This window comes from Homalodisca vitripennis, chromosome 4 (assembly GCF_021130785.1).
Source record: "Homalodisca vitripennis isolate AUS2020 chromosome 4, UT_GWSS_2.1, whole genome shotgun sequence".
NCBI lineage: Eukaryota > Metazoa > Arthropoda > Insecta > Hemiptera > Cicadellidae > Homalodisca > Homalodisca vitripennis.
The window spans coordinates 37,330,727-37,344,216 of record NC_060210.1 but is presented as its reverse complement, the minus strand read 5'-3'; the positions used below and the strand labels follow the sequence as shown (position 1 = coordinate 37,344,216).

Genomic DNA, 13,490 nt, shown 5'->3' with positions numbered 1-13,490 from the left:
AAATATATGATTTCGGTTTAGGTGTTATAGTTGTTTGGATTAGAATATTGACGATAGAAGACTAGAAGTTTTTTTCTAAAGTTTGAACATCAGCAATAACATCTGGTTTGCCTGATACTGTACTCCATTATACTGTATGCGTATCAAGTTTAAAATTTCTATTTTCCATGGAAGTGTCTTTATATATTTGACAAAAATAGATTCAGCTGTACCTCTCTCAATTGACCATGACGATAATTTAGCCAAAGGAGAATACGTTCCATAAAGTTTTGAAATTGTTGAGGTTGGTTTTATTAGATAATTGAGGCCATGATCCGAGGATTTCTTGATTAAATGAATTTTGTATCAGAATAAGTAGACTATGACTAATAGACTGGAAATAATTAGTCTCCCCAGAAGAAATAGACTGCAATGGCCTTTGGTTTAAAGTTTCCCGTAAATTAAGACGTACTTTATATGGATGGTGTTACAGTTAAAAAACTTTCCTTTTATCTTTGTTGTATTCATATACAGAATAAGCTAAGGGTCACTGATCACTCATCATAAAGTTATATAGAAATCAACTTAGCCTAATTTTTAGGTTTGAGTAAAAGTTTAATGAAAGACAAAATTATACTTTTAAAAAACCGCCGAGTTTCTTACAATAGTTCAATATATCTACTCAAAAATGTATATGTAAATTTAAATGAGAATGCAGTACTATTTACATTATAAAAAGGTTTTAGTTTTTATTCATAAAACAACGTTAGTACCTATGAATCATTTATAAAATCGTGACCCTTTAAAACTCGCCTGATGAATAAACCAACGAGATCCGGCAATATAATGTAAGCTTTCTCGTAATTGGGAATTCTGTTGGTTGTCAGAATGTTTTATTTACTTCCCTAGTATTATTTAAATGTCGTTATTGTTCCTGGAATTTCTCCTTAAAACATTTGTATAAAAAAATTTCCCTGTTTAACGAATTTTAATGAACTTACATGATTTGATACGACAACCTTTTATACTTATTAATAAATGAATACTGTTTGGTGAAACATAACGTCTACCTAATATAATTTCCTTTCCATAAACTCAATTATTGATTATAGAAAGTCTTATTCTTCTCACATATCATTTATGTCCAAATTTACGTAAGTTATATTTATTTTTCGATTATTTCTTCCTTATATTATGTTAAAGTGTAGTAAATAAATATCATAATTATAAAAAAGATTTTCCTTTCAAAACGTTATACTATGTATGAATATAAATAGTTTTTAAATGAAAATAAAACAAAGGTCAATATTGTGCATCATATAATATTTAAATTGGCACTAAAATAGCTTAATTGTGCTTTGTGAGATAATTACAAGATTGCAAGAGTATGGCAAACAACTTAGTTATGCCGTTTCTTCCTGTTACACAATCGACTGTCCCCTTATTATAGGGTTGATTCGTTATAAAGCTGAATAGCTTATAGATTTATAGACTATTTTAATTATAGACTATGAATCACAATGCTATAAAACGTAATTGCTTGTTGAACTGTGGTTATTTTTATATAACATTACAAAATAAAACAACCCTTTGTATAGGAAGGTATTCCTGTCGAACGTAACTGGTTGTTCGTTTAAAGCAATAAAATACATTGTGTTCATATAATGTTATATCAAGGTGTAACATATATTTTAATTTACTCTGCCCTAAATTTTTTCCGATTGGTTTGATAAGAGTGACTAAATGACTAATCCTAAAACATCCTATCCTACTTATAGATTTAAGCTTTAATTTAGATACTATCTTGTGTTTTCATACATTAAACAAATATACAATACAAATAAACAAATTTACATTACTTAACTCAATTTAGTTACAATAATCTATGTAATAAAGCATTTTTTATAATTGGCATCTAATTACAATTCCTCTGTTTTCAGGCCCTTGAAGACAGTCCAGTCATGAGCGCAATATCGGGACACATCAAATAAGTTTCCCTACTTATGACAGCTAAGTAATATGCTGCCATTAAGATGGTACAAATAAAACACTTTGTATTCAGTAAGTGACAGTATAATATGGTGACCAATCGTGTTTAGAATATAAGTGTAAGGTCAGTGGTGAATATCAGTCGAGTGGTTCAGTGGCCGGATAGAGGAGATTGTAGTCTGAAGAGGATAAACAAATATAGAGAGAGGTTCACAGTTGAGTGTAGCAGTGAAAGGCGGAAGGGAGCACCAGGCGGCGCAAGGGATGCAACATTGACGATGAGACCACGTGACTGTTTACAAACATGGAGGTTGTCTGTGATACTACTTGCCACCTCCCACGTAGTAGCTGCTCTACCACCGGTCATCAGGATTGGTTAGTCTGTCTTTGAAATACTAAAACTTGTCCATAAAAAGGAAGCTTATTCTCGTATTTCTTAATTTATATTGTGTGTAATTCAGTCATTCTTTACGTTCATGTGTAAACACTATCCTTGTACTTATTATTTTTTATGTATGATTTTATTTAAATATTGTACTGGTGTAAAAATTTCAGACTTCTGTTTGTAATTTCTCTGATTGTATCATGCTAAATCGTTTAACCATGCAATCTGTGAACCTCTTATGATAATTTACCAGCCTGTTAAACATATGTTTACTTTAGCTGTGTCAATTTCTACGCTGTGAACTTGATTTTAAATTATCATTATTTTGAAAAGAACCTTCTTTGTTTATAGTGTATCTGTTACTAGATGATTAGATAGTAGCTTAGATAATAGCTTCCCTAAGGGAAATCAGAAAAACAATAGAGTTGGCAATGTTGCTACACATATCGATGATAGGATTAGATTTATATTCAAGACATATTTACATTTTTAAACCTTTTCAAGGAATAGCGTTTTTTTTATCGAAACACTAAATTTTTTGCGAACAGCCCAATAAATCGTGTATAGTTGTAAATTAATTTAATGTTTATAAGTCTGATTATGTAATGATTCCAAATGTATATGGTTATTTTTGTGAACCACAAACTGGTTAATACATCGTCTTCGACGTGTTAAATGTCTATTATAGATACATTTTAGAATCAAACCTAATACAAAAATGTAGTATCCAAAAGGTTTTAGTCAAATACCTCTAAACTAAAACATTATATAATGGCAGAAACCTTACTTTTAATGTTTAAAATATTTTACAAATTATTAAAAGTTTGAAATGGAATGAACCACATATGTTTATTGATGGATCCTTTATCTATTATTTGCTGTAACAAATTGTAATATGGTAGTTTTAAAATTGAATTTTTCGTTGTAAAAACCACTATTTTCATCGCTATCCTAACCAATAAAGGTGTATTTTCCAAGCTTTATGTAATAATAGACTATATACTTTCACAACCTAATTAATACGTTAAATCCAAAAATCCTTTGACTCATGAGCACAGTGTTATAAATGTATACTTGTATTATAAGACTATTAACTATATAATACATTTCTTAAATATAATTATTATTCTTTATTCTTTGCCCTAATGACATCTGCCAATTCAATACAACAATAGTATAATATAAAATAATACAAAAATATAACAAACGATAATAACAATACTCTTGCAATATTAAACTCTAATACACCAGTAATAAATATATATACTATGAGATTATTGACGTGGATATATATTACAAAATATAAGGCAAGCATTTGCTACAGCAAAAAACCAATAACAACTAATAAATATTAATAAATTAACAATAAATTACAACACGGAAACAGTTTTGCAATAGCTGCGAAAACAATAACAAGGGTAAAAAAATGGGGATTGAGGAAACAAAAACAGCATTAACAATTGATAGTGAAAAATGATTATCAGATCATGCGGCGCGTGTATGTGTATGTGCGTCTGTTATAGTATTTAATGAAGGAGGGTCAGCAGACGATTCCTGAAGGTACCACTATGCACATGGAAGAGTTCTAAGTCTTCATATGTTCCCCCACCCCTGCATCCTTAACCGACTATTCCTAACGTTGTTCATTGAGACGACTGGGGTTTCGGCAGGCACTCTGAATGCAATTCTCTGGATGAGGTCGGAGCAGTCCACTTGGTAGTTGACCAAGCGGTGTAAAAACATCATGTCCTGAACTGTGTGCCTTGTCTTTACAGATGACGGATTGAGAAGACTAGCAAATATTAAACAATGGTGTTTTGGCGTATCTGAACCCAAGATGAGTACCCACCAGGTAGAGGAAACGATTTTGAACCTTTTCGAGATTAGACTATAGGTAGGCCTTGATGAGAAGCCCAGAGGACTCTAAAATATTCCAAACGAGATCTGACGTATGAACAGTAGATCAGCTTAAAATAACGGATATAATATAAACTCATAATGATATGAGTGATCTACACATATAACATAACTCATGTTGGTTTAATCTTTTCACAGTATTCAGATTCTTTTTAATGTTTATACTTCTTAAAAAAGTAAATTTATTTTAAAGAAAGATTATAATTTTATATTACTGAACTTTAACAGTGATTATTGCCTTTAGGCTCTGAGAACCTTTATTGAATTAACTTTGTAAAACCCAGAAGTGTACATTTCAATAAAAGTTTTCGAATTTTATCACTAAAATATTATTTCTGTATTAAAATGTTTAACCCTTGAAATCATTTTTAATTCAATATCATGTCAATACTATATACACGCATCGTATTCCTGCCATATACATAAAACTGTTCAGTATCCAAGCTTATGAGAATTAAAAAAGTAGATCAGATGACTTGGAACCTTGTTTGCTTTATAACCGTTTAGATGGTTACATAAAATTGCTTAACTGACTCAAACTGGGAAATATTTCTTCCGTAAACTTATAAATTCTACCCTTCAATTAAATACCGCATTCACTTAAATTCAAAAGTCAATAATGAATAACTTCTGATAACATAATATTTTGAAAAGCCATTAGGAAAATTTAATCTATTCTAAAATAATTTTAAAATAACTTTCATAGTATATGTATTTGAAGTTTAAACTGAAATACTTTGATTAATGGAATGATAATTATACAATGGTGAACAAGTAAATATTTTCTATCGTTCTTGGTAAACTTGACGAGGAATATGTACGTTGCGTGACAACGTTACGCGTAACAATATTCCATTATTATTCTGAAATACAACAAATCACGTAACATTTCATGAACTGCATTCCATACAAAGCAGTTTTGAATTCACATACAATTGTAATTGTATGTAAATGACACATGTACGTTACGGTTAAGGCAACAGTAAATGTGTTTACGCTTAGTAATTACTTTGTGCACAATCAGGTAATTTTAGCGGAACAACACAAATTTGAAAAGTTATCTCTTACTACATGGTTAGTTAATTTTATTACCTTAGTTTTTACTACGAGATGAACAAGAAGAAAAGCGTCAGGTGCTGGTAGAATAATAAGCTGTCACAGTAATGGAAATGAGACGGATTTAATCAAAATCGTTGCAACATCCACTTGGGAAGAAATGCAATTACTGTTTTTGCAACAACTTCCGTTGAAGTAAATGTTTGTTTCGGGTTCAGATTATGTACATACTGAATTTTTCGGAAATAAATGTTTTACATTATTTTTAATAATACGAGATATTAAACCGTTTATTTTAATATTGCAATGTATTTATATAGAGAACAATTTACGTTTACATAGACTTTTTCATAATAGTTCAACATAGTATTATATCACTATATACAGTCACTATAAGTCTATATGAATTACCTAATACAAATATAGTTAAATCTTTAAAGAGTTTCACAAACATACACAAACACACACACAGACATACACAAAACTATACTTGTGTGTGTATGTGTGTGTGTGTGCGTGTGTGTGTGCGTGCACGATATAACATTACGGAGACTGTTTTACTATGGTATTTAGTAATGATGGTTTTACTGATATCTTTTATTTGTATCGCATTAAAATTTTTCTATTTAAATTTGTAACATTTAATAAGATAGTATTACTTCCAAAATTCCTCCGTTTTCTCACCATTTTTCTAGTTTGTTAATTCGTGCTGTTTAACGCGTAGGGTCTATTTTGATTTTCCATTATATCTAATCTAAATTAAAATTTAGGATTATCTTCATTATAAAGCTGTGATATAAGTAATAGTAGTATATAGTACTTTATATTATAGTCTACTCCTGTACGATTTGTGGGGTTTGGTAATTGAATCAAACGGCCCGAGCTGAGCTCTTGAATTATGGAGGAGTCGCAGATACTCGGTCCCTGCTGGGACGGCCAATTTTAACCTACACGATCGCTAAGAAGAGAGGATTACTCGTGTGCTATTTTGGCGCGATCCATTGTTCAGAGCATTTTCTATAAAACTATTTCGACCACGAAAACATGCTTTCATGTAATCTACTAAATAATTCTTATTTGTGTCTAATATGTGAGTACCTGTACTTTAGGTAGAACACTGATTTATTGTTGATAAAATACATAATTAATTGGTAATAAAACTTGAAAAAGAAGTGCAGTTACACTAATAAAAACATATAAAGGGACTTTGTGGAACTCTCTAAAGTAACCACTAACTACAAAACCTTTAAGTTCGTTAGCTGAGAGTATATTGTGATTATATTTATTGCAAGTACAGTCTAGCAGAAATTGAGTGTTTCCCTTAAAGTATATAATTGTAACGCATATATATATATATATATATATATATATATATATATATATATATACATATAAAGGGAGATAAGAAAATATTTTCTGAACAGAATTTAAACATCGTTTGTTGATAAATTCAAACAAAGTTCTAATCGGTTAAAAAATAACTGCGTATAATTTAAAAATTTTGATTTAATAACCACTTTCATGACCAATTTCTTGTTATTCTTTTTCAAAAACACGTTTTTCCTTTCTAATTAAATGAAATTAATGTAAACTTCCTATTTAAAAATTTAAATCAGTTTTAAATTTTTATTCAAATTAATAGAAAATTTCCAATTTTATTCAAAATAAAATGTACTTTTATTTATTGTAAGTAAAGCCTAAAAAAACTTAAATAAAATAGTGTTGAAGAATTATTTGTACCTCATGTACTGTGTATTAAATAAATAACATACTCCGCTCCACGTTGAATTGTGTGATTGTAAGGCATTTTGTACAATATTTTAGATAAAACTAATTACAAAACAAGTTTCATACTATGCTTCATCACTTTGAAGTTGTATGCATACCTGGAGTATCTCTAGAGTATTTAAAATGTATCATGATTAATATAAATAATTATTTCACATTTTAGACTTAAAATAATTTTATACACATTTACAAGAAAAATTTAAACCGACCAAGATATATTTATAGGGGAAAAGCGTAAAACATCGTGAATACGTGTAGTATATAGTGTAATAGAAGTATATAGTAGAATATAGTGTAGCAAACTTTTAACTCTAATAAATTGTTTATTGAAACTATAAATGTATTTTACTATACTTGATTGGTAAAATTAGTTTTTTGTTACTAAACCCTTAAGAAATATTGACAGCATAGTTACTAAAACACACTAATCTTCAGTATAATATGCGGTATCAGATACCTAATATTTTAAGTCAAATATCAAAAACAATTATATAAGCATAAATTAGATAACCTATACGTTTGTGCATTGATATGTGTTACATGGAATCAATTTTTATTTTCAACAGATATTAACATTTTATAACAGATATTAATTGTTAAGCGACCGATTCCTAGCACACCACACGTTTCAACCCTCACCAGACTAATCAATAATAACTAATTTGTAATTAATTTACCAATAATACTCGTAACCTACTTTCCCCAATTTTCAACGAGCATAAAATTTCAAAGTTATGGCTAAATCCCTAAACTTCAACTTTCAACTTCATTAGTTAATTTAGCTGGTTAAACCTTAAAGATACAAATACATCCCTATCTGTATTTATACTACAGAAAAAAATATCCCGTCCGGCCTAGTCAGAAACAGATTTAACCTAACTCACATGCAGCTGCCGCTGTAGCTTCGAAATATGAAAATCATAATGATTAATTTGTTGAAATGTTAATTTAAGAGTAAAAACAATGATAAAAAATATTTTTTTAAATTGCTTAGTAATTTAAATAAAAAAGTAACTTTTTATTTATCTACAAAATAGCCAACTTTTTTCCTTAGGACTGCCTAGCAAACCCAACCAATATATGTTTATATTCTATACGTATCACGTTTAGTCTAAATTTTTAAAAAACTACAGTCGGCATCCTATTCAAAATTACTTCCCAAAATTCGTAAAATACTTAAATCTTTACACACTCTGTATAGTAAAATCAATCTAGATATATAAAAAAGTATGTAAGAATGAACCTTATTGTAAATGGTGTAAAAGTTACAATAAGTTATTTGTTTTTCCTCTAACCATTCCTTTGCTAAACATTTAATAACTGCCTTTTTAAAACAATGAGAAAGCGTAAATATGTAATATAATAACAGTTGTTAATATTACCTATTATATTTAATGTATCTTTAAATCTTTATGATTTAAATAGCATTACAATCTATATTAATAGTTGGCCCATAAATTTTGTTTTATAATGCAAATGGTCAACATATTGAAAGAAGATGTTATTGTTTAAAACTTACTAAGCCGTCAAAGCAATGGGCAACAAGTACCGCTTTGTACTATGTTTAGTCTAGGTATTAAAACACTTACCGTTGTTATTATGTTAATAAGTTAGGTTTGTTTTTTATAAATCAATAAATATTTTATAAATACATTTTTAATAATGGTAATTGTTCTGCGGGCTTATGATCAAAGAAATATAAACACATTTTTCAGAAACACCGATATAATGGTAACTGCAATAGACAGATTTATGTGATGTGTTCAGGAATGATTATAGTATTGTGTATCTTTTGATAATGTATTATGATGTGTGTTTGCAATATTGATCACATTTAAATTTCATAAGAAATAAACTACTGATATTTAAATCATTAACAGAATATACATAATTCTCCGGAATGATCAGGAAGGACAATTTTATTTATAATTTAGTGTCTTTTATGGAGGTTCAACAACTATGTAGTTATCTAATTTTCTTTATTGTACATAACTAAAACATTATATAATGACATAGCCAAGTATCTTCTTCCTATATAAATGTTTAGTACTATACTATAAGACATTACAACAGTGTTAAAAATAGGTCACAAACATCTTTTTGAACATATGAACAATTCTGATTAAAAAATGTAGAGCAAGCATCTTAACGCTTAACGCTTGCATCTATGAAAAGAATTGAGCAGTTGAGCGAAAAGACATCTGCGCGTTATTGCCTATTGTTTCAATATTGAAGATAACACAGCTCTCAGCGGGATACGCTAATATAATCCCAGCAAGTGGTAATTCAACTTATCTTTCTAATCTCCTTATACAATGTAATAACTTTGAAATATAAAGGAACGAGCTTCTGTTTCACAGTTCTCGTTTAAGTGGTAATAACATAGATATACTGCAATAATATTTTGTAACAACATATCTATTATATTATATTTAAATCTTATGGTCTATGTAAGTGTGTGTGTTTATGTGTGTGTGTGCGTGTTTGTGTGTGTTTTAATCAATCACGTACAAAATGCTGTACTAATTGTATTGAAAGTTTACACTGAAATGTGGACGGCCCTTGTTTAACAAGTAGGTCTATTCTAATACCAAAATTCAAGAACTTTTCTTAAAATATTATTATATATTCGATTACAAGAAATAATAAAGTTTATCCTATAGTACGTATTATATTTATATTCTTTACACATACATATTTATATTATATATTTTTTATAGAATAGGGCTACAATTATTTTGAAAGAGCACTGTTCTTATTCCTACGAATCTTCACTAAAACACACCTATTAATACTATAAGCGGTTATGCATGTGTATATAAACAAACTGTATGCTATATACAGCGTAATTACAAAGTTTCCGGAAATATTTTGGGATTCTGTTCTTTATGTGAAGACAAAAAATATGATGGTAAGATTAGTCAGAAATGCTTAGTTTACCCTCTGCCTATAGTTGTATTTTGTAGTTTTTTATTTTAGAAAATAATAAAGATACAAATTTCCAAATTATTTCAACGATTTTAGTGCAAAATTGGTATTAAAGTATCTTCGTATCAAGGTTAAAAATTGCGGATAGTTTCCAATTTAAAAGTTAATAACTAACAAGAGTATGAGGTTTTTAAAGGATAATAGAAGTTGTTAAATCTAATCACAACACTTTTCCACCTCGGTCATAGTGTAGAAAGTTAATTCGAAATTTAGAAATGTACTGAAGTTGCTTAGTTATCCTTGTGTGCATAAAAGTATATCATATAATAAAAACTCTTAGGATGAGTAATTTTTAAGTTTTAAATAAATGTATGACAATACATATTTGATTAAGTGATAAACTTTAATGGCTATAACAAAACTAAGCTTACGCTTGCAAACTCAACCCTCACTTTGCTGGGTGATGCTGTTGGATATGACGGGTGATGCCCAGGGAGAAGTGATCTGTATGCAGCAATGGCTCACATAGATACGGTTATCCTCCAGGCACCAATAACTTGTGGTCAAGCATTTCATTACCATATTATAAAGCACTACCACGGGTTAACTCTCTATTTAAGCTATTCTTTAAATGAGGGTACATTTGTTAAAAAATACAAAAGGAATGAAATTGTAAATGACGCATCCTAAAATGCTACATTTCTACAATAATTTGATCTAAAAATGATATACACGTAGAAAGAAATTGAAATTTCATATACAGAGAAGACCCTCAAGATTGCTTGATTTTATTTAATGCTGATTTAATAAATTAAATAATTTTTAATAATCTAATCTTTGTGCAGCGAACATAAATTTATTTAGATTGTATAGAACTGATGATGAAGCATTTTATCAGTTATAAAATGTTTAACTGTCATGAACAAAGTAATAATGTTATAATGAAAGTGAAATGATGATGCTATACTAAGTTTAAGGGTGGAGCACATGTTTTAATGTAACAAATTACTTAATTTTATTATTAAATGTAGCTCACATATTCTATTTTGATTTGAAACATGTGCTTATGAGGTTTCTTTGCTAATCTGCATTTTTAATACTTAGGAACGAAAATATTATTAGAGATTTAAATGTTAACTGTACGTATGTTACGTAGAAAATGTAAGATATTGCATATAATGAAAAATAAGGAGCATTACCTGATCTTTTGACAAAAACTCTACTGAGATTTTATTCATTATAAACTATAAATAAATCCATATCTTCTTATGATCATATAAAGATATAATAACTGCATATTAAATATTATTATTATATACCACAAATATCAGTGAAGCGCTAACTTTATTTAATTTATAATCCTATCGAACATTTCAGAATCTTACGATTATTTGAAATTACTTAAGATTTGCAAAACTACTATAAAAATATGTTAAACAATAGGTAATTGTAAAAGTAAGACAGTACAAATGGATCACAGTTACCACGAGATGAATTTTTTAATTTCCTCTACACTGCAATACGGTTATAGTTTCTCATTACGGTCAAAGTTAAGTTTTCTAAAAATACTGGTCTACTTTATTATTATAGAATAAAAATGGTTTGTAAACATTGAATTCACTCAATGTCTACTCCCGCTTAGTACGGCATCCCAAATCCTGCGTTTCCACAGACCGATGTATTCCGGCATCAACGTCCGTCCGTGGAAAGAAATCTAAAAATTTTACTAAAAAAAAAACTAGTGTAATCTAGAAGCTTAGGTATTCTCAATATCACATGAGGTGGCTGATTAAGATTACTGTGATGTTTTAAACACTATCTGAAAAAAGGTGTCAGGGTTTAGATGCTGCACTAAGCGGAAGGTGAAATTGATTTGAACTAAAATTCTCTTCGAATCAATCAATTCCAGCTTAGATTCTTCGGTTTATCATGGTCCTCATGGCGTATAAGGAGTTTAATATTTTCTTCCGCAATAACGAAAACGTTTTCATATTTTCTGGGTCTTGTAGACGGTGTACGATATTAAATTGAAACTGAACATTGTTACCCTGTACAATATAAAAAAATAATACTCTATACAAATTATGCTAGGTGAAATTTAACTTACATATTAAGATTCCAAGAAACGGTAGGATAGAGATCATATACTATGTCCTTGAAAATATAAATTCTTGAAAACATCGAATTACATGAAATTAATAGAAATTTTGGATATTTATGTTCAGATTTTAAAAACTCAAGCATGAGAGTTTCAAGGTAGTATAAATTGCAAACTGTAGCGATTTACTTCAACAATTATAAGTTTCCCTTGCTTAGTAGAGATGGTAATTTTTGGTCACTACCCTGTCAAAACTCTACAGAACAGGGCCTGGACCAGTGACAAGAAGATAGAGAAGAAAATAAGATCCTTCAACGTACCATGACTGAATCGTACGTAATTAGTAAACTTTTTGTGTTAGAACTATTTGTGCAACATATTTTGGGGGCAATATAGCACATGTGCTAAACCAGTGCGACAGAATTGAGCGAATACACAAATGCCTCTGCTGTTATCTATGTATAAGAATAGTAAAACGTATTTCGTTCATGATGAGGTTCTGCCCATGTTAGAAAGCGCGTTGACAGAAAGTTTAGAAATTTTTAGTCTTAATTTATCAAATACCCTCATTTTACTGGAATAACTACCAATAACAGTTAGAAATTTGTAATATTACCTAGTTTAAGGAAAGCCAGCCAAACAAATTTGCTTTTTGGAAATTGTGACCAAAAATATATTATTGACATTTTCATTTTGGTTTTGTGTATGGTCATGCAAGCATTTTTTTAAAAAGTTCAGAATATGATAGGACAGTAAATATTTTGTTCATAGCACGTAATATAACTTCACTAAATCTGTGTTTGTGGATGTAAGGCTGCTTTAGTTCATTTGCTGTATTATAGCCACACCAAGAATCAGTTCCCTTTGGTCATCAGACTTGCTGGGGGATTTTGTCGGTTGACAGCTTTGAAAATAAACGGCCCACGTATTTTTTACATACCTTATACTTCAGTATTATCTGATAGAGCTCGTCTTATGGCTAACCCCTAATATGTTTATTACTAGTCAATATCTAGATCAGTGAGCGACTTACGAATACTACTCAAAACTCAAAGACACTAATTTTGTTTAAGTTGAGTAAAAGAAAATAAATCACAAGATTGAACACAGATGTTAGCAGTAGTCGGTACTGGCTGGTACTAAAAATATAACATATTCAAAATACACCAACAGTTCCAGTTGTGCATGTAGTACTATACAGATTGAGGCCTACTCTGGCTCTACCATAAATAAAAGAAAAACTTGAGTCATACTATGTTGTTATATTGAAAAAGTATAATTAGAATCATCGTACACAAATTATTACAATTCCAGGTCCTGAAAGAGGAAGTTTCGTTCTATAAAACCGAA

At 29.4% G+C, this 13,490-nt stretch overlaps 1 protein-coding gene across 1 annotated transcript in view; it reads left to right on the top strand.

Annotated features, from left to right (window-relative positions):
* Nucleotides 1-13,490, top strand: part of LOC124359161 (glutamate receptor ionotropic, kainate 2-like) — a 118,493-nt gene that overhangs the window by 27,838 nt on the left and 77,165 nt on the right. The window contains 1 exon segment of the mRNA XM_046811665.1: nt 1,920-2,343. Within this exon segment, the coding sequence (XP_046667621.1) occupies nt 2,247-2,343 (97 nt within the window). The 5' untranslated portion in view covers nt 1,920-2,246.